Source organism: Ovis aries, chromosome 3 (genome assembly GCF_016772045.2).
Source record: "Ovis aries strain OAR_USU_Benz2616 breed Rambouillet chromosome 3, ARS-UI_Ramb_v3.0, whole genome shotgun sequence".
Taxonomy (NCBI): domain Eukaryota; kingdom Metazoa; phylum Chordata; class Mammalia; order Artiodactyla; family Bovidae; genus Ovis; species Ovis aries.
Window position 1 is genome coordinate 57,644,164 of NC_056056.1, and position 21,701 is coordinate 57,665,864.

Here is a 21,701-nt window from a genome sequence, read left to right on the forward strand (position 1 = left end):
GTTTTTAACGTAGGACTTCCCAGGTGGCTCAGAGGTAAACACTCTGAGTGCTAATGCAGGAGATGCAAGAGACGTGGGCTTGATCCCTTGGTCAGGAAGACCCCCTGGAGGAGGAAATGACAACCCACTCTGGTATTCTTGCCTGGAAAATTCCATGGACAGAGGAGTTTGGCAGGCTACAGCCTGTGGGTTCGCAAAGAGTCAGACACGACTGAGAGACTGAGCATGCGCGCACATAGGTTTTCTAGGGGTGTGTGTCTTGTCCCATTCCAAGCAGGGTGTGAGACCACTTGGGGCCCTGAAAGCCTTTTTACTCTGGCATTTCTATGAATTCACAAAATCTATGTTACTCTCATTTCAGGGCTACCAGTCCTGGTGGCTCCGGAGAAGGCGATGGCACCCCACCCCAGTGCTCTTGCCTGGAAAATCCCATGGATGGAGGGAGGAGCCTGGTGGGCTGCAGTCCATGGGGTCACACAGAGTCAGACACGACTGAGCGACTTCAATTTCACTTTTCACTTTCATGCATTGGAGAAGGAAATGGCAACCCACTCCAGTGTTCTTGCCTGGAGAATTCCAGGGATGGGGGAGCCTGGTGGGCTGCCGTCTATGGGGTCGCACAGAGTCGGATACGACTGAAGCGACTTCAGCAGCAGCAGCAGCAGCAGCAGCAGCAGCAGCAGCAGCAGCAGCAGCAGCAGCAGCAGCAGCAGCAGCAGCAGCAGCAGCAGCAGCAGCAGCAGCCGCCGCCACCCTGGTGGCTTAGACGGTAAAGTGTCTGCCTACAATGCAGGAGATCCGGGTTCAATCCCTGGGTCGGGAAGATCTCCTGGAGAAGGAAATGGCAACCCACTCCAGTAGTCTTGCCTGGAAAATCCCATGGGCAGAGGAACCATGGGGTCACAAAGAGTCGGAAACGACTGAGCGACTTCACTCTAGTCCTGCGCTCTAAATTCTTGTGGCAAGTCAGCTATGCTATATGTAGTCCAGACTGTATCATACCACCAGAGGGCGCCGGCAGGCTGGTCTTCCTCCACTTTTCCAGGAGACTAAGGGAAGTGAGCCCTGGGTGGCAGGTTTGCCCTTAAGCTGGGGGACCTTGGGCAGTTAGCCTGGACTTTGAAGGTCTGCCACTTGGAGGGCTGAGAATCACAATAACAGGGACCCTTCACATCACTTGGGCTCTCCAGTTCTGGTACATGGCATTCCATCTTATGACTAAGGAAGTAATGCCCAGATAACAAACTACAGCTCAGAGAGGTGAAGGGAGTACTCAAGGCCACATAGCTGGTAAGCGGCAAAGCAGATTCCTCCCTAGGCTAGCCTGATGCCAGCCCCTGGAGCCACGGGAGAGGCAGCATGGTGGGGGAAGGAGCGTGTCCTGGAAGACCTGCTGGGTCTGAGTCCCGTTCCACCTCCGCCCAGCACAGCTGACCACTCCTATCCACTCCCTTCTCCTCTCCTGTTCCCATGGGATCTCAGTGACCTTCTCCCCTGTTTTGAGAGAGTTGGTGACAGGCTCAGGATCAGTGTGAGTGGAGCCCTTGATACTCAACAAAGACAGGTGATTTTCCTGGAGCCCATGCTGGCCTCTCCAGGGACAGTTTTCAGTCCTGCTACAAGACTTCCACGTGCTCCCACTAGCTGTGGACATCTCCAGCCTGCAAGTGCACTCCGAGACTGGAGGCAGATGCTGCGATGCAAGGAGTCTGGGCAGCTGTGCCAGCCCAGAGGCCTGAGGCCACTGTCACTCCAGCTCAGTGTTGTATATGCAGTCTCACTCAAACCTCATGCCAGTTCTGGGAGACAATATTATTGTCTGGGAGACAATGATCCCCATTTTACACAGGAAGAAACTGAGGTTCAGGGAGGAACTCAGCAGTTCTGGGGAGGAGGACTTGGCTTTCCCCTCAGTCTCTGCCACTGACTGGCTAGATGTGTGAGGAGTGGGCTAGCTGGGGTCTCAGACTCTGTTTGGGAGCTGGCAAATGTAAAGGGCATGAAAGTGAAAGATAGTGTTAGTCGCTCAGCCAGGTCCGACTCTTTGTGACCCCATGGACTATAACCCTCCAGGCTCCTCTGTCCATGGGATTCTCCAAACAAGAATACTGGAGTGAGGGCTTCAGCAAAGGTTTCCTCGGAGACCTTCCTGGGAGGAAGGAAAGAGCAGTTTGAGTATCTTAGTTCCCTGACCAGGGATGGAACTCAGGCCCCTGCAGTGAAAGCACAGGGTCCTAACCACTGGACCATCAGACGTCCCAGAAACAGTGGTGTTTCAGGACCTCACAAACCTAGGGGTTCAGACAGGACCTCAGTGGAGGATAAGCTGCAGCAATTCTTGGGAGTGAGCAGAGGCCAGCAAGAGTGACAGGGGGCTGTGATGACCAGCCAAGGCTTACAGAGAGAGGAGACCGAAGCCAGTCATCCAAGAGCGAGAAGAGTGTTCTCTGCAAAGGGTCTGGGCACTGTGGCTGAGGAGCAGGAGAATGGGGGCTCCAGTCCTTACCCTTGGTCTTCAGGAGAGAGGTAAGGTATGGGAAGATGCTGGGTGTCCAGGGAAGTGGGTGCCTCAGGAAGCAATCACTGTATCATGCTGGGACCGATTCCCGGTGGAAAGAAAATGAGGTTTTGCATTTACTATTCCCAGGTGGCGCTAGTGGTAAAGAACCCACCTACCAATGCAGGGACATAAGAGACAAGGGGTTCGATCCCTGGGGTTGGGAAGATGTCCTTGTGGAGGAAATGGCAACCCACTGCGGTATTCCTGCCTGGAGAATCCCATGGACAGAGGAGCCTGGCAGTCTACAGTCCATGGGGTGGCAAAGAGTCGGACATGACTAAGCACATACGTACTGTGTTTCAGCCAGCCATAGTCAGAAAATTGCACGCTTCCGTGTGTGTGTGTGTGTGTGTGTGTTCCTGTGTGTATGCAGACATATGAGGGTATGTTTGATGTCAAAGTCCTCTTAAGTCTGTGATCTCTTTTTATTTCCCCAACCACCTTGAGAGGTTGGCTGCACAGAAATGTCACCCTCAAGGACAGATTCAGAACTCCAGTGGGATGAACTGTCTTGTCCAGGGTCACAGGCCTCGAGAGTTGAAAAGCCAAGCACAATCTCTGCTCCTGCCCTTGAACTTTCTGCCTGGACCCCTCTCCTACCTTCCAGGACACTGCATGGTGTAGGCCACCGAGTCATCTGCCTCCTCACACCCTTAGGGCATTCTCCCCTAGACAAGAGGGGAGAGAGAGAGAGAGAGAGAGAGAGAGAGAAGGCACTCTAGATGAACCCTTTGGTGGGTATAGGGGGTAGGAGTGAAGGACTGAAACCAGAAAGATAAGGATTCCAGTGGCTGAAGAGGTCAGAGCCCCAGGCCAAGGTCAATCTTTTCCCAAACTACTTAAAGCACCCATCACCACCTTAAGGAGAAACTGCTACAGAGAAAGGACCTTTGAGGAGTATGTGTGGGTCCTTGGGGCAGCCTCTGGGGTGGGGGAGTGTGGGGGTGGGGAGGGCTTAGTGAGGGCCAACTAGCTTGACCTTCCCACTCCCCTCCCCAGAATCTCCAGTAGAATGGCACTGAGGACCAAGGGTCTGGGAAGTCACTTTCTGCCCCCTGCCAATAACGGCAGGCACCTGCAAAGCTCTTAGTTTGCACCAGGCTGCTCTGAACGCTTTGTCCATACAGGGTCAGTTAACCTTCACAACAGTCCTGGAGATACAACTGTTACTTCCATTCTACAGATGAGGAAAGGGAAGCACAGGGAGGTTCGGTGACTTGCCCAGTGTTACTCAGTTTGTAAGTGGCAGAGCCGGCCAGGAAATCTGCCTCTAGGAGCTCTTCTGCCTCTGTTGTTAATAGTAATAATAACCGAAGCTTCCATTGGACTGGTCCCTCCCATGTGCCTGGGGCTTAACTTCTCACAGCCACGCTGTGATTTAGGCGTTGATGTTCTCCGAATTTCTCATTTCATAGATGAGTAAATCCGGGCTTAACGGGCAGCCTGGGGTGAGGTGACTTCAGAATCTCACAGATGCTGCGTCGAAATCCGAAGCTTCCACCCTGATGGGCCTCTTTAAAGTCGCTGCGTGACCGTGGGAAAAGCCCATTCCTTTTTGGAGCCTCAGTTTCCCTCCTTTCCCTAAGTCGCTTAGGCTTTCTGCTCCCGGTTCCCCTCTGCTCCAGCGAGTGACCCAGCGAGTGGGACTGCGGTGCAGGGGGGCCTGAGGGTCTTGGGCAACCCCAGAGCCTTCCTCCTCCCCTCAGCCCCCCGTGACCTCACCCTCTTCCAGGAGAAGTTTCTTTCCTGCCTGGCAAGCTGGGGTAGAGTAGCGGGGAGGGCTGGACGTGGAGGTGCTGGGTGCGGAAGGTCACCGAGAGAAGAAGGCCTAGCTCCGATTTGGGGAAGGGCCAAAGGGCCCAGAAGCCATGTGCTCGGGAGCAGACTGTCCTGCGGGAAAAGAGAAGCGCCCAAGACTCGAGGAGGGGGCGGGGAGGGAGAATCGGAGGAGGCAGGTTCAGGGCAGCAGGGCTGGGGGTGGGGGGAGGCAGAGAGGACGCGGACAAAGGAGGCGGCCGGCAGCCCAGCTGTTTTGAAAAATGCTTCCTGTTTCTTTAAAGGCGCTCGCGGCTCGGGCGGCCGGGGCTGGGGAGGCGGCGGCGCTGACTGATCTGGGGAACCGGGCTTCTGTGTAAACTGAGGCTAAACAAACACAGATGGAGCGCAGCGGGCGTTCTCCAGAAACGCTGGCACGGCGGCAGCGACTTCAGATGACACTCTGAGCGCTCCGGGAACGGACAGCCCGGCGGCGCAGCTGCCCCGGGGCGAGGGGGAGAAAGGGAGGGAGGGAGGGAGCGAGCGAGCGAGCAGGGGGGAGAGCTGGCGACTCCGAGGCGCTGAGCGCGGCGGCCGCCCGGGCAGAGCGAGCGCGGCGGGCGCGCTTCCCGGGCAGCCCCACGCCCCTGCCTCGCGCGCTACCCGCGCCATGAAGCACATCCCGGTTCTCCAGGACGGGCCCTGGAAGACCGTGTGCGTGAAGGAGCTGAACGGCCTCAAGAAGCTCAAGAGGAAAGGCAAGGAGCCGGCGCGGCGCACGAACGGCTATAAAACTTTCCGATTGGACTTAGAAGCGCCCGAGCACGGCGCCACCGCCACCAACGGGCTGCGGGACAGAACCCAGCGGCTGCAGCCAGTCCCGACCCCGGTGCCAGCCCGGGTGGCGCCGGCCGTTCCTTCAGGTGGGGGCGCGGACACGGCCGGGGAGCGCGGGGGCGCCCGGGCGCCGGAGGTCTTGGACGCGCGGAAACGCGGCTTCGCCCTGGGCGCAGTGGGGCCGGGACTCCCCACGCCACCTCCGCCGCCTCCTGCGCCCCAGGGCCAGGTACCTGGGGGTCCCGAGACACAGCCTTTCCGGGAGCCCGGCCTGCGTCCCCGCATCTTGCTGTGCGCACCGCCAGCACGCCCCACGCCGTCGGCGCCCCCGGCGCCCCCAGAGCCCCCTGTGCGCCCCGCACCCCCCACGCGCCCTGGGGAAAGTTCTTACTCGTCAATTTCACACGTAATTTACAATAACCACCCGGATTCCTCCGCGTCGCCTAGGAAACGGCCGGGCGAAGCCACCGCCGCCTCCTCAGAGATCAAAGCCCTGCAGCAGACCCGGAGGCTCCTGGCGAACGCCAGGGAGCGGACGCGGGTGCACACCATCAGCGCAGCCTTCGAGGCGCTCAGGAAGCAGGTACCCGCTCCCAGCCACACACCCTCACTGCTCTTGGGGACGGCTGCGGGAGTGGGTGGGCAAGTGGAGGGGCAAGTGGAGGAGCGGGCGGGGTGGGGGGACTTTAAGGAGGATGAGGGTGTGGATAAAAGGGCAAGTAATCCCCGCCCGGTCGGTCCCAGCGCCAAGACGGGTATGGGACCGCCTGGGGCAGCGACCTTTGCCACACTTTGGTATGGGTCTTAGTTTGCAAAGTAGGGATGAAGGTTAGAGATATCTGGCCCTCTTTACTGCCACTTCCATCCCCTTTGGGGTGACCCTGTCTGCGAGTCTGACTCCAGCCCTCATAGTTCACTTTTATGGCAGCGAATATTTGTCTCCCGGAGTCCCCTGGGCGCAGTGAGGAGTGGAGAGGGGAAATGTGGGAATCTGTCTCCGGTGGGTAAGGGCGAAGACCCTTACCCTTCTGGCAGACCCGGAATGCTGCTGAGGGGTGGTCCTGGTTTTGCCAGAATAAAAGTGTTCCGCCTTCGCCTGTCGACCCCTTCTCAGCCCCCGCCTCCCAGCAGGGTTGTCCCTGCCCTCAGGTTGCTTACACACTCTGTACCCCCCCACCCCTCCACCCCCGCCCCCGGTGTCCTTAAGGACCCTGGCTGTAACCCTTCCCCAAGAACTGGCTGAAGAGAGTCTTTCCTGGAGATTCCCCTTACTGCTGACCTTCAGCGCACATGGAAGAGGCAGGTCTGCTGAGCAGGAACTGGTTGATAGGGCATCTTCAGAAACTAGTTCTGGAGTGGGTTAGGGGCTTCTTAGTTTAGGGCAGGTGGCAGCTGTCCTCACCAGACACTGTCTTCTTGGGGGGATGGGGAGGAATATTTGTCCAAGAATTCCCTGTAGTGCGAAGTGGCAGTTTTACAGTTCCACTTAGACAGGATTGAGACTGCTCAGGAGTTCTAGGCTGTTCATTTTCATAGAGCAAAGAGAGATCTAAGAAGTGAGTGGTAAGTGCCCTCTGCCTCCACTCCACACAGGGCATGGGGAAGGTTGAGGGGGTGGGTGGATGTGACTATTCTGAATGGTCAGGATTTCTGCTTGCTCTGCAGCTGACTTCCTGTGTGACTTCAGGAAAGTTACTCACCCTCTCTGGGCTTTAGCCAGTAATAAAGGATTTCAGAAAATATGATATTTTTTTTTATCACACTTCCTGTGCTTCCTCCTGTGTGTGGGTCGGGCAGTGCCTGTGTTCATCCCTGGGAGAGAAACTGAACTCTTGGGGGAAAGAGGCTCTGTGACTTTTGAGCCAAAGTGTCTCACTTGGGAATGGGTGAGCTTATTAGTCAGTGAGGTAGAGTGGAGTGGAGGGGTCAGATAGCAGTCACAGACAGTTGGGACCCTGGGCAGTGGGCCAAGTGGAGAATTCAGTCTCACCTTCAGGTAGCAGCCTGAAGGATGGAAGGCTGAGATGACAAAGAGATGCCCGTCCACCTGCTCACCTTGAAGCTAGGAAAACCCCCTCAGAAATGGGGAGGTCACGTGCCCAGAGCATCACAGCTGGTGAGCAGCAGGCCAGGGCTGGCACCCAGGTCCTCTGATTGCCAGTTCCGGGTTCTTTTTACTCCTCCAGCTGCCTCTTTCGATGCCGAGAAAATATTCATAGTCTCTGTGTGCTCAACTGCATCTTATTTGTCCAGTGGCTTTAACTTCTTTTAGCAATAAATTCCATCTTACCTGATCTTAACATCCCTGTCAGTTGAATTAGCTTTCCACTTAATGGAATGTAAAACCGGGGCCCGGAGAAAGAAGGAAGGGGACTCTTCCCAAATCACCTAGTGGGTTAAGAAAGATGATAGAAGTTTCTAGAACGCCCGGCTGGCCAAATGCTTCTCACAGTGTTAGCTGTATCAGTGTCGTGGGCCCCCCACCTGGACTTGCAGTATCATTTATAGTTGGAAGGTGGACAGACACAAGCCTGACTCTCTGCGACAGGATTGTTAATCCTGGTTTCCTTTCACTTCTGTCCTTCTGTGGGAAAGTTCATGGAGCGAGTGCGTGCACACACACAGGTACACACAGCTGTGTGTATACACAATCAGTACCTGTGTTCTTAAGCGCACACCAAGTGCTTAGACAGAAACATCCGCTCCTGTTTGTTGCCCTCCTGGCCTAAAGCATCTGTGCTTTCCCCAGAAAGGCTATCTAGGAGCAAAAGAAATTGCTAGGGCACTTCTGGTCCCCAGAGCCCAGGGCCCAGGACATACTCACTGGTCCACAGCCCCTGTCCGATGGGGACAGTCCTGTGTCCTGGAAGCACTCCCCCCTCTGGACCTCAGGTTCCCTCCTGTAGAAGGTGTGCATGTGCATACACACACAAACACACACCCATGTACGTGCCCCTGTCCAGACAGGCTGTGGCTCTGGATTTAGGCTTGGTGGTGGTGGTTTAGTCACCAAGTCGTGTCTGACTGTTGCGACCCCATGGGCAGTACCCCTCCAGGCTCCTCTGTCCATGGGATCCTCCAGGCAAGAATACTGGAGTGGGTTGCCGTATCCTTTTCCAGGGGATCTTCCCGACCCAGGGATCGGACCCAGGTCTCCCGCACTGCAGGCAGATTCTTTACCAGCTGAGCTACCAGGGAAGCCCTTGGATCTAGGCTCAGGCTTGACTATCTGAAATGGGCCCCTGTGAAAGAAGCGAAAGGTAAGAGTCTGGTTCTGCCTGAAATGAGACCTTGGCCGTTGCCGCGCTGAGCCGTGGTGGGACTGTGACTCTGGTCTGGAGTTCCGTTTCCCTAAGCAACTTCCTGGTACAGTGAAGAGTACGAGCAGGGAGCCTGGAGGCCAGCATTTGAGTCCTGTCTCTGCTGTATGCCTCTTGTGTGACCCTGGACAGGTCATTTTCTCTCTGAGCGTCAGTTAATGAAACTGGAAAATGGTGATAAGGCTCACCTCATACACAGCTTCTTTGCAAACATCGAGTGAAGAAAGGAAGAGAGGCCATAGGAGGAATGAACCTTTCTTGAATATCCACAATGTCCTTAATGCTGGGCAAAGGCCTGGACAGATGTAGAAATAAGAATTCTATAATCATTTTTCTTAACAATCATAGAAACTGCCATCAATATGTGGCAGCAACCAAAGCAACTGGGTTCAGTCACTCAGTCATGTCCGACTCTGTGACCCCATGAACTGTAGCATGCCAGGCTTCCCTGTCCTTTACTGTCTCTGGGAGTTTGCTCAGACTCATGTCTGTTGAGTTGGTGATGTTATCCAACCATCTCATCATCTGCCACTCCCTTCTCCTGCCCTCAATCTTTCCCAGCATCGGGGTCTTTTCTGATGAGTTGGCTCTTTGACATCAGGTGGCCAAGATATTAGAGCTTGAGCTTCAGTGTCAGTCCTTCCAATGAATACTTAAGGTTGATTTCCTTTAGGATTGACTGGTTTGATCTCCTTGCTATCCTTTGTACTGGATCCTGGGCTAAGTGTGTAATGTGTATTAGTTCATTCAACAAAATAGGTGTTGTCCCATCCCCACCCCTGTTCCACCCCCATTTCACAGACGGTGAGACTGAGGTTCAGAGAGCTTCTGTAAATTGGTGGTGGTCTCCCAGCCTTTGGCTGCCGCACCAGGCCTCATGGGTTTTGCACTGCTCATCTCCCTGACTTGCCATTCACTAGGCTCCAAGGTGCATGTGCGCTCTCATTGCAGAATCTGGATTCAAATCAGTCAGTGAGTTGCTCCAAGGCTCAGACTCCTAATAGCTTGGTGATCGCCCTGGAGCTGTCCACCCCCAGCACAGGGAAGCTCGACAGTCTCCTGTTTTGTCCAACCCACCATATTCTCCACCAGGGAAGGAACGGGGGTAGGAGGCTGCCTGGCCATAGACGTGCAGATGGGGGAGAGAGAGGCCCCCTGGCAGGAGGGTGGGGGGTGGGTATGCAGGGCAGATGGTCAGGCCACATGCCACCAGCCCAGCTGCGTGGGGCCCTCCCTGCCGCCTCATGTGAAGGCCATGTGTGTACAGCTGGGCCTGGCCCATGTGCGGGGCTGTTCCGGGCCAGGTGGGAGGGGGTTCAAGGGAAAGCCTGGTGTTGCTGGGTGGGGGAGGGAAGGGGCCTGAGCCCGTGGGCCTCGGCCTTCCCTGACAGAACCTTCTGGCTCACAGGCTGTGCCTGCCCACAGGGCATCTGGTGTGCTTGCAAGACTTCCTCTCTCCCAGAGAAGTGTAAAGACCCTCAGCACTGGAGGAATGGCAGTCTGGCCAGGCAAAGGCCTGGATCAGCAGGGCAGAGCCCTCAGGACATGCTGAGGTACCTCTGCATAAGTGAAAGTGTTAGTCCCTCAGTCTTATCTGACTCTCTTCGACCCCATGGCCTGAACCCGCCAGACTCCTCTGTCCATGGGATTCTTCAGGCAAGAGTCCTGGAGTGGGTTGCCTTTCCCTTTTCCAGGGGAACCTTCTCGATCCAGGGATCGAACCCAGGTCTCCTGCATTACAGGTGGAGTCTTTACCATTTGAGCTGTCAGGAAAGGCGCCATGGACTCCTGGGGAATCCTCCACAAGTGAACTCAGGGTGGCCTAGAATGGGGCATGCGAATGGCGCCCCCAGCCCCGCACCTCCCTCAACCTCAGACCCCATAGGATGCCAGCCGTGGCAGCCTGTACCCCATTCCTCAGGGAATGAGGGACAGGCCTGCTTGCGTCCAGAGGGGAGAGAAGTGACAGAAGCCTCTCTCCGGCCCCTCTCATCCAGTCACCAGCGCAGCTGCCTTTTGAACCTCTTTGCAGGGGGTGAAGTACCTTACCTGGCCCTGTGGTCGCGCATGTGTAGTCCCACGTTCCCACTTCGCAGGTGAGGACACTTACAGAGGTGGAACTAGTGACCAGGCTTTGTCCCATCTGGCTCTGGGCCAGGGCTCATAAAGACTTGAGCCCAGGTTTCCAGGGTTCGGCCTCATTGCTGGGAGTCAGGTTGGGATTTTGTTTAGATGGAACTTGACAAGGAGCTTGAACGGCTCTGTATGGAGAGACTTCACCCCAGGAAGTCAGAACTCCCTAATATGAGACGATCAGAGAATAATTTCAGTGGAATCAGGTGCTCGGCTGTGTGTCGAGGACACAGTGTTGCTGGAGCTCTGTGGATCCAGAAGTCTTGGTGGGCATCTGAGGATGGGTCTGAGGAGTGGGTAGAAGTTGGCACAGAAGCAAGAGGGCTTCCAGGCCTTCCCTGCATTGGCTGGTTGGTTCCTGGCTGTGCTTCTCTGTTCCCCCTCTGAAGGAAATGGCAACCCGCTCCAGTATGCTTGCCTGGGAAATCCCATGGTCAGAGGAGCCTGGTGGGCTGCAGTCCTGGTGGGGTTGCAAAGAGTCGGGCATGACTAAGAGACTAACACTCACAGCCCCAGCCCCTCCCTACATATGCCCATGGTGATTCCATTCTGAGGCAGCAGGTGTCCTCATGTCCATTTATTGGTGAGGAAACTGAGTCCCCTAAGCTTGTGGCTCTGCCTAAGGTCATGTGGATGGCCTGGAGCAGAGTTAGGTCCTCAGCATCTCAGGCCAGGGTCCTTCCTGCTTTCTCCCACTTGTTGGAGCCAGAAGAGGGTCTGGTAAGTAAGTGGGATGGAATCTCTTAGAGGCTCATGGGACCTTCAGAAAATCCCCACACATGCTGCCCTGAAGCTTAACAATCTTTTTTATTTTCAATTTTTGTCTGTGCTGGGTCTTCGTTGCTGTGCACGGGCTTTCTCTAGTTGCGGTGAGTGGGGGCTACTCTCTAGTGTGGTGCTCTGGCTTCTCATTGCGATGGCTTCTCTTGTTGCGGAGCACAGGCTCTAAAACACAGGCTCAATAATTGCGGCCAATGGGCTTAGTTGCCCGAGGCATGTGGGATCTTCCCGGACCAGGGATCGAACCCTTGTCCCCTGCATTGGCGGGTGGATTCTTAATCACTGGACCACCAGGGAAGTCCTGAAGCTTAACAGTTCTTGTGGGTTGAGCATCAGGCAGGTCCTTTTACTTTCTTGGAAGTTTTGCTGCCTCAGGAGTTGGAGCCAACTGACCCTGCTACCTCCTTTGGCCTCTGTCCTCTGAGCAAGCTGAACGGATGACTACTGTGGGCTTTCCTGCAGATGGTGTGGTGGCTGGGCTCTGGGCCTTATGTGGATACTCAGAGAGGTGATGCACTAAGGCTGGGGTCCCACGAAGTCCAGAACTCTCCAGCCCTTGCTCAGAAGTGTGGGCTGCCCACCTCCACACCATATAGATACCTCCACTTTAAAAAGCACAGGCACCACTTTGCCAACAAAGTTATGTCAAAGCTATGGTTTTTCCAGTAGTCATGTATGGATGTGAGAGTTGGACCATAAAGAAGGCTGAGCGCCAAAGAATTGATGCTTTCTAACTGTGGTGCTGGAGAAGACTTTTGAGAGTCCCTTGGACAGCAAGGAGATCAAACCAGTCAATCCTAAAGGAAATAACCCTGAATATTCATTGGAAAGACTGATACTGAAGCTCCAATATTTTGGCCAGAGCTGACTCATTGGAATAGACCTTAATGCTGGGAAAGATTGAAGGCAAGAGGAGAAGGGGGCAAAAGAGGACGGGATGGTTGGATGACATCACTGACTCAGTGGACATAAAAGTTTGAGCAAACTCTGGAAAATAGTGAAGGACAGGGAAGCCTGTCATGCTGCCGTCCATGGGATTCCAAAGAGTCAGACATGGCTTAGTGACTAAACAACAACACCAAGATACATCCGCTGGAGAAGGGCATGGGAACCCACTGCAGTATTCTTGCCTTGAGAATCCTATGGACAGAGGAGCCTGGCAGGCTACAGTCCATAGGGTCACAGAGAGTCGCACATGACTAAAGCAACTTGGCACGCACACACGCAGATACATCCACATCCCCAGGCAGTTGCTTCTGGCTAATTGGAAAGAGCTCAGCTAAGGTGTGACTTCAAAACCCAGCTCATCTTTCATCAGCTGAGAGATACTGGAAGTGCTTAAACTCCCTGGGCATTAAATACCTCTCAAAACAGCCATCCTTGGCCTGGCCTTAGTAGATTGCAGGAAACAGCAGGGGGTGACCTGGTTCCAGCATCCATGGAGGGTACACAGATGTTATTCCCACCTTCCAGATAAGAAAACTGGGGCTTGGAGAGGTGAAGGTGCCTGTCCAAAGTTACATCCTACTGTTTGGGATTCAGATCAGCTCTTTCTGCCTTACCTTGACCTCCTAGAATCAGATCTGCATTAGGCCAGGGTGCTCTGAGCTGGGTTTCTTGGGGGGCCTGGTTGCTGCATCCTGGGGCGTGGGCACGAGAAGGACCTGGAATTAACCAGGTGAGCTGAGGAACATCCGCCCTGGAGAGCAGGAGAAGTCAGAGTGAGCTGCCAAAAGGGATCCTTGGTGTGCCATATACAGCCACCTCGGGCAGCAGGAGCTCAGAGAGCCTGGTAGCCATGTGCCTTCCTTGAGTGATAGACACACAAGCTTGTAGCTCCAATCAGGTCTTAGATGAGTGACCTGGGGCCCAATATGTCTCCTCTCTGTTTCCTTGTGTGCAAATGGGGTAATGGTCTTTATTTGGGGGAATGTTTCAATGGGCTAAAACTACCTATGAATAGTGACCACAGGGCCAGGTAAACAACCAGAGCTCAATACATGGTTTTCTTGTTAGACCTGGACTTTGAGAGAAGCAGAGGGGAAGAGTGACAAATCTGGGACAAAACTGGCTCAGAACTTGGCACAGGAGCTCCTAGGTTGGCCTTGACCTCATCTGTTGCTCTGTCGTCCCACAATGACCCCAGATCCCCACGAGCAGATCCCTTCTGAGAGCCCTGCTCCCGACTGGCAGATGTGCGTACATGCTAAGTTGCTTCAGTCGTGTCCCACTCCTCGCAACCCTATGGACTGTAGCCCTCCAGGCAACTCCTAGAGTGGCCCCTGGGTGACAGCACACTAGGGCCTGGGTCGCATAGCTGTGCCTACTGTCCAGAGCCTCCACAGGCAGGCCCTCCCTTCCCCGGGTGCAGAGGAGAGTGGTGGCTGGGCTGCTCCTGAGACCCCTGCCACTCTCCTAGGACCCCCAGGAAACGTTTTGTCCCACGGACCTTGTTTATTTGTTCAGGCTGATAAGCAGGATTCTCTGGGCTCTGGTTGAGAACAGGCAAAGTGCATTGTTCTGCAAGCTTTTTTTCAGATGGATTTGGTGGCGTGGTCAGAGCTTGGGGGTGGGGGGCAATGTATGGGAGTTGGCAGTCTCTCTGTCTCCTCCCTGCCCCTCCCTGGGTTTCCCAGCCTGGTGAGGGGCGAGTCCTTGGCTGCTGGAGGATGTTGAAAGGTGACTGCAAACCTTGCCTGGGCCCTGGGCTGTGGTCTCAGGACCCTGGGGGTGAGGGCGGGTAAGGGATGAGCAGGTGCTACTTCCTGGCTCCAGGTCTGCTTCTCACCCTCTCTGGGGCCCTTCCTAGGAGACTCTCTGCCACACCTACGGACATAATGCCCCTGACGGGCAGTGTAGCGCATGTGCCGTCTCCTTTAGTCCTTCCCACATTGTGCGGCCAAGCCTGTTAGTGATATAACAAGGACACCCAGGCCCAAAATGATCATGTCTCTTGCCCAGGGTTTGTGGCTAGACCAGGAGTTAGCCCAGGGGACCAAAGGATATACAAGCTTCACCTCCACACCAAACACCTAAATCTTCGTCCTCAGGGAGAGAACAGTTTTGGAGAATTCCCTGGTGGTCCAGTGGTTAGGACTCTGAGCTTGTACTGCCAAGAGCATGGGTTTAATCTCTGGTTGGGGAACTAAGTTCCCTTAAGCCACATGATGTGCCCTGCTCACAAAAAAACAGAGAGAGAGAGAAGAGAGCATTCATTTGTTCATTCAGTCCCTCACTGGACAAATCCTTTGGAGGCCAGTGATGGGCAGGATCTGTGTTAGGCTCTGCATACAGAGACTTGCCCCCGACAGCTCACAAGGAGACTGACCATTAAATGACTCACAGTCAGTAGGGGTTAAGAACAGATGGGGGCGATTAGAGCATCATCAAGGGCAGGTACCCATAGCCTCTGGTGTAGGGCTGGGGGCCAGGTCAGGGAAAGCTCTTGGACACAGTGAGCTTTAACGTGGGCTCCATTTGTGGATGCATTTAAAGTTCTCATCTGAAGCAACTCTCTCTCTCTTTTAAAAAATTAATTAATTAGGTTGTGTCAGGTCTTAGTTTCGTCCTGCAGGATCTTTTGTTGTGGTGCATGGACTCTGTAGCTGCAGCATGAGGGCTCAGCCGCTCCAAGGCAAGAGGGATCTTCATTCCCCAACCAGGGATCGAACCCATGTCCCCTGCATCACAAAGTGAATTCTTAACCACTGGATCACCAGGGAAGTCCCTGAAGCAGCTCTCTTGTTTATGCTGTCTTGATCACAGCACTGTTGACATTGGGGGCCAGGTCATTCTTTGCTGTGGCCGCGCTGTAGGATCCTGAGCACTGTAGGACATTTAGGAGCATCTACCCACTAGTGATGATCAAGAATGTCTTCAGGGCTTCCCTGGCGGCTCAGTAGTAAAGAATCCACCTGCTCATGCAGGATACACAGGTTTGATCCCTGGTCCGGGACGATTCCACATGCCGTTGGAGCCACTAAGCCCGAGTGACACAACTTCTGAGCCTGTGCTCTAGAGCCCGGGAGCTGTAATTACTGAGCCCACATGCTGCAACTAATGAACCCCGTGTGCCCTAGAGCCCATGCTCCTCAGCAAGAGAAGCCACTGCAATGAGAAGCCCGTGCACAGCAACTAGAGAGTAGCCCCTGCTCATTGCATCTAGAGAAAAAGCCCAGGCAGCAGTGAAGACCCAGCACAGCCAAAAATAGATAAATAAAACTAAAAAACATCTGCAGACATTGCCAGCTGCTGCTGAGCAATGATATTATCCCTGATTGAGAACCACTGGTCCAGAACAGTGCTTCATGTGTGTGTTGAGTGATCCTGCCATGGGGACCCCACTCACTGTGCGATGAGGGTTAGTCAGTACCAGGTATCAGTGTTGGGGATGGATATTGCATATAGCTCCTGGAGAGCCATAGGGAGGAGGACGCCACAGCCTTGGTTGCTGGGTATGCACAATTAGCCATTTAGGTGAACGACGCATCAGAGCAGCTCTATCGGTTAGCACGTGTCTAACCAACAGGTGGACTTTGTAGTGACGTCTCCACATCACAGGGGCTTCCCACGTGGCACTAGTGGTAAAGAACCTGCCTGCCAGTGCAGGAGATGAAAGAGACTCAGTTTCAATCCCTGGGTTGGGGAGATCCCCTGGAGGAGGGCATGGCAACCCACTCCAGTATTCTTGCCTGGAGAATCGTATGGATGGAGGAGCCCTACAGTACATGGGGTCGAAAAGAGTTTGACACGACTGAAACAACTTAGCATGCATGCTCCATGTTTCGACACAGATCTGTGCTGCAGTCCATGTAGCTTTTTGCTCAAGCAGTGGAAACATTGGTGGATGATGTTAGAGACTCCATCTCTTCACCTGATACAAACCACTGTGCCATTTGTGACTGTCCACTCACCACCTGATGTGAAGAGCCGACTCACTGGAAAGGACCTTCATGCTGGGAAAGATTGAGGGCAGGAGGAGAAGGGGGAGACAGAGGATGAGATGGTTGGATGGCATCACCAACTCAAAGGGCATGAGTTTGAGCAAACTCCCAGAGATAGTGAAGGACAGGGAAGCCTGGCATGCTGCAGTCCATGAGGTAGCAAAGAGTCAGACACGACTGAACTGAGTGACTGAACACCAAGTCAGTGAGGAATGTCAAGGATGTCGAGTCTGGTTAGAGCTGTACTTATTAGGCACTTGTTGTATGCCCAGCAGCTTCCCAGGTCCAGAGGTCAGAAAGAAAAAGAAAAGCATAACCCAGTCACGTGTGGGCCTCCCAGCTGAGCATTGTCACTTTCCTCTGATCTGTTCTGAGGGTCTGGGTGCTTAGCTCCGCTTTGATGTTAAAGCATCACTCTTTTTAAAAATTAATTTTAGTTAATTTTTGGCTGTCCTCGGTCTGTTACTATGTGCTCGCTTTCTCTAGTTGCAGCAAGCAGGGGCTACTGTCAAGTTGCAGTACACGGGCAGTGTACTTGCAGTGGCTTCTCTCGTCGCACAGACTCTCGGCACTCAGGCTTCAGTGGTTGCGGCTCACCGGCCCTAGAGCTGAGGCTCAGTATTTGTGGTCCATGGCATGTGAGATCTTCCCTGACCAAAGATCGAACCCATGTGCCCTGCATTGGCAGGTGGATTCTTACCCACTGTACCCCCACCGTGGTCCATAACCTCAGTCTTGAGTGTAAGTCCTCTGATGGTTGAATCCAGTTACTGTTTGTCGTCAGACCCCAAGTGTCCAGCAAGACAGGTGTCACTGAATGAGAGAACAGACTCTCAGAGCAAAAAACATCTGTTCTGTCCAAGATTCCTTCTCAGGGAGACAGGGGATGGAACTCTGTCCCAGGGGGAAGCGCACTGTGCTTCTTGATTACTGACATTCGGGCAAGAGCCAAGCCTGGCTTTCCTCCTGTACAGCCTGGGAACGTGGATGCCCCCCGGGGGTTGTGTGTCGGTGTAAACAGCAGGTGATTAGAACAGGGAATAAAATCCGGGTGGAGAGATCAGACAAACCACCTCTGCCGCCTGACCGTTCCCTCCCCAGCAGTGGCATGAACGGCCCCACACCTTCCTGGCCAAGGTGCCCCCTGGGCTTGTTCTCAGCAGAGACCGGGCAGCCCCTGCTGACGTCTTCTCACCCACCAGGTGCCGTGTTACTCGTATGGGCAGAAGCTGTCCAAGCTGGCCATCCTGAGGATCGCCTGCAACTACATCCTGTCCCTGGCGCGGCTGGCCGACCTCGACTACAGCGCCGACCACAGCAACCTCAGCTTCTCCGAGTGCGTGCAGCGCTGCACCCGCACCCTGCAGGCCGAAGGCCGCGCCAAGAAGCGCAAGGTACGCGCCAGCCATGCGGGCAGCAGCCTGTGGGGAGGAGGGGGAGGCAGCGACCGCAATCCAGGGCGCCTCTTACTTGCATCCAGCGGCTTCCAAAGGGACCAGCAAGACCAGCCTCTCGGAGGCTTGCTGGGATTCACGTCAGTTTCAGTTTCCTTGGGCCCCTGAGATTGTGTGTGACTCTATTCCTGGGGCTTCCCAGGTGGTGCTGGTGGTAAAGAACCCGCCTACCAACGCAGGAGATGTGAGACATGGGTTCGATCCCTGGGTTGGGAAGATCCCCTGGAGGAGGGCATGGCAACCCACTCCAGTATTCTTGCCTGGAGGATCCCAAGGACAGAAGAGGCTGATGGGCTACAGTCCATGGGGTGGCAAAGAGTCAGGCACAACTGAGCAACTTAGCACACAACACACTGGTAATGGGGCTCCTGGGTACCAGGGCCAGTCCCCTTGGGCCTCTGTTTGCTCATCACTTAAATGAGGACAGCTTAACTCTGAAGCTCTTTCTGGTCTTACATGTTCTGGTGCTGAGTTCCCCACTCAGCCCCTGATTAACATCATATTAGGGGGAGATCTCATGGGCTGGTAACTGCCCAAGAGAGCCCTTCGGTATGTTTTCGCACTATGACTTGGCCTGTGGGTTTTCTGAGGCCGTGCATTAAGGCAAATCATGTTCATTCATTCATTCATTCTGAAGGGATTCATAGAGCCCCAGCTCTTTGCTGAACCTGCTGGGCAGGAGTATAAAAATGATAAACATGTGGTCCTAGCACCTCTGTAGCTCACAGGATGCTCAGAGACCCTCTTGCATCTGGATAAGGGCAGGAGAGTATAGACAGGAGGCCCCAGAAGCCTTTGCTGGGTATGGGAAGACCAGGCAGAGGAGGGACAGGCTGCATTTCCTGCCCAAGGGAGTTAGAAAGATCACCTTTGTGTAAGTGGTGTTTGAGCTGGGACCAGCAGGACAACCAGGAGGTTGCTGAGCAGATGAAGCAGGAACAGCATTGGAAACAGAGGGAACAGTGTATACAAAGCCTAATGTGTTTGGAGAAATATGGGCAGGAGGAAAGGTGTTGGGCACAGCTTTGCTTCCCAGGTGGCTTGGCTTCCAGCATTTCCAGTTGCGGGTCATTGCCAGGCAATGCAGAGCAGGGCTTCTGATGCAGCCCTCTGGATCTCTGTGCACACAAAGCTACAGGGAGAGAGACATGCTGGGACCCAGTCCGTACCTGTAAGAAGGGTGGAGGTGATTAGAGATGCCTGACTCCTCCGGGCATGTAGGGATGGGGAGAGCGGTCGGGTGGGGGGCAGTGACTCTATCATCCTCCATCTGTTCCTCCTTCCCCTTCTTCCTTCCTTCCTGGCCCCCCACCCCCCCTTTCAAGGAGGCCCTTCTCTGGGTTCTCCAGGCCTTCCAAAGGCCCCTTCAAGAGGCTTCCAGGCAGAGAGACCCTTGTCGACTCTCCTGCCCACAGCAGGGAGGAGCCTAGCACATCCCCACTACCAGCCACTGCTGTGTTGATGGCATGTTGCAATCCTGGCAGTGATTTAACGTGGACCAATTAGGTGAAATCTTCATCTAGTGGGTGAGAAAGGAAGTGCCACTGGCTGCTAGCAGGGCGGCTTTCCTCTGGAAAGTGACATGGATAAATTAAGGGTGTGATTGATGGCTCCATGCAGCGCTCTGTGACAAAGGAGGGTTGTAAACTCTGGGTGAACTTCCCCTGGCATTTGGGCGGTCGGAGGTGTGGATGGGCAGGGTGGGCAGGCGCCATTTCCCCCATTTAAGCCCCTCGTCCCCACCCCCACCCCAAGTCCTCCCCTCACCCACCAAAGGCCAGAGTGCTGCCCCCCTTCCCTGTTCTGTGGAGCAGAGTGTCCTGGGCTGGGGAAGAGGAGAGACACTTGGAAAGTGAGAGGAGAAGAAAGGGGAGTGGGGTGACGATGGCCAGCAGAGATGAGTTTTTGGCGTCCCCTGAAATCAGCCCAAATCTAAGACACTTTATAGCCCATCTGGTCCAGCCTCCACATTGTCCAGATTGGGAAACAGGTGTTAGATGGTGGATTAGAGCATCAGACAGGCTTCTCTAGTGGCTTAGACAGTAAAAGAATCTGCCTGCAATGCAGGAGACCCAGATTCAACCCCTGGTTTGGGAAGATCCCTGAGAGAAGGAAATGGCAACCCACTCCAGTATTCTTGCCTAGAGAATCCTATGGACAGAGAAGTCTGGCAGGTTACCGTCCATGGGGTCGCAAAGAGTCAAACATGACTGAGTGACTAACACTTTCACTTTTAAGAGCATAAAACAGCTCTGAGTTCAAGGCTTGGTTCATTTTGGACTCATTTTTTAACCACTTGCCTCACTTTTCTCCTCAATCAATGGGGATGTGGAAGCATCGGTGATTTCCAAGGCTGTTTGCAGTCTGATTTCCAAGTAGAGATCCTGCCTCACCTCTGAAGGGCAAGGGGCCTCTGGCATCCTGTAGCCCCTCCTGCCAGGGGGGTGTCCTGAGGCTGCCATCTCCCGAGGACCACGCCTGGACAACCACCATTACCGAGAGGACTTAGAGGGAGGGGTGGGCCGGGGTCCTAGAGCTGTTGGGACATCTTCAGGCCCCGCCACTGTGCTGGTAGATTGGCTGATCACAGCATCACCCCCTTCCTGCTGTGTGTGCCTTCCTGCATCTCTGTCACCAGGCAGGTAGGTAAGTTTCAAGGTGTCCTCAGGATGGTCTTCAGTGACCGCCGAGTGACCCTGAGTGGCTTGAATGGGCTACTGTTTTGTTAATGAGAACCCCTGGAAATACATCCCTTTATTTGTTCATTCATTCATTGACTCATTCCGTGTTTATCAAGCACTGGCAGTGAGTTGTATGTTGGGAAATCCCAGCCTGAGCATGTGGGTGCCATGGTGGGTGTCAACAATGAGGTCTGAGCCTCCCAAGCCTCTGTAGATGGGCTTCCCCCATGGCCCAGCAGTAAGGAATCTGCTTGCAATGCAGAAAATGCAGGAGGTGCTGGTTCTATCCCTGGGTTGGGAAGATCCCCTGGAGGAGGGCATGGTGACTCACTCCAGTGTTCTTGCCTGGAGAATCCCCATGGACAGAGGAGTTACGGTCCATGGGGTCATAAAGAGTCAGACACGACTGCAGTGACTTAGAGCACTCACACACACAATCTCTGTGGACAGAGCATGTGGATGCAGCGGGGTGTCAGAGGGTGGGGGTTTCAGATGAAGCCCCTCTTACCCATCCCCTGCAGCCACTCAGGGCGACCTGAGGGTTTGGGGATGCAAGTGAGTCAGGCTTACATTCCAATGAAGGATAAAGAAAGGAGGAAACTAAAAAACATTCTGATGTAAGCAACCAGCTGAAAGGAGGTCCTCCATAAATGATCACCAGCAATCCCATCGATGGCACCCTGAGCGGTCCCACTCAAGGGTGGCTCCCTCACAGTTCATGTGCCCCAGGGGCTGGGTGACCCTTTTCCAGGATGCCTCCTTGAGAGATTGTGCTCTGTGTCTGCTGATAAGCTGCCTTGTCCCTCCAGGCCTGTGTTAAGAATAGGATTTAAAGTGAACTTGACTTACCCCCTGGGCCCCAAGCACATTCTTGCCCACCCCAGCCTTGCCTTGCTGAGGTGCGCACCCACATTCCTTGACTGGTGAGTCCTCCAACTCTGGGCCTCACAGGATGTGACTCTGAGGATCCAGGGTCCCTCTGGAAGCCCCAGTCATGCAGAGAGGTGCATCAGAGGCTGCCCAGCTGAGAGACAGGTGGGAGGAGTGGAAGGGCTCCACAGAGTTCGGCTCCACAGAGTTCAGCTCCGACTCCGGCCGCAGCCGGAGATAATGTGCCTTAAGCACCTGGCTCTGGGCCATGTTTCCGCAGCTCCTGTTTTTAAAGCAGCGACTCCTGGGAGCTTCTGAGGAGGAGGGGAAGAAAGAGCAGCAGAGCTGTTCCACACCTGGGCTGGATC

At 54.5% G+C, this 21,701-nt stretch overlaps 1 protein-coding gene across 4 annotated transcripts in view; it reads left to right on the top strand.

The window, feature by feature from the left end:
* Positions 1 to 4,881: 4,881 nt before the first annotated feature.
* Positions 4,882 to 21,701, top strand: part of ATOH8 (atonal bHLH transcription factor 8) — a 41,157-nt gene continuing 24,337 nt past the window's right edge. For all 4 annotated transcript variants that reach the window (XM_060413865.1, XM_027966743.3, XM_060413866.1 and 1 more), the window contains exons 1-2: positions 4,882 to 5,735; positions 17,531 to 17,722. In XM_060413865.1, the coding sequence (XP_060269848.1) occupies positions 4,986 to 5,735; positions 17,531 to 17,722 (942 nt within the window). In that variant the 5' untranslated portion in view covers positions 4,882 to 4,985. The remainder of the gene's footprint in view (positions 5,736 to 17,530; positions 17,723 to 21,701) is intronic.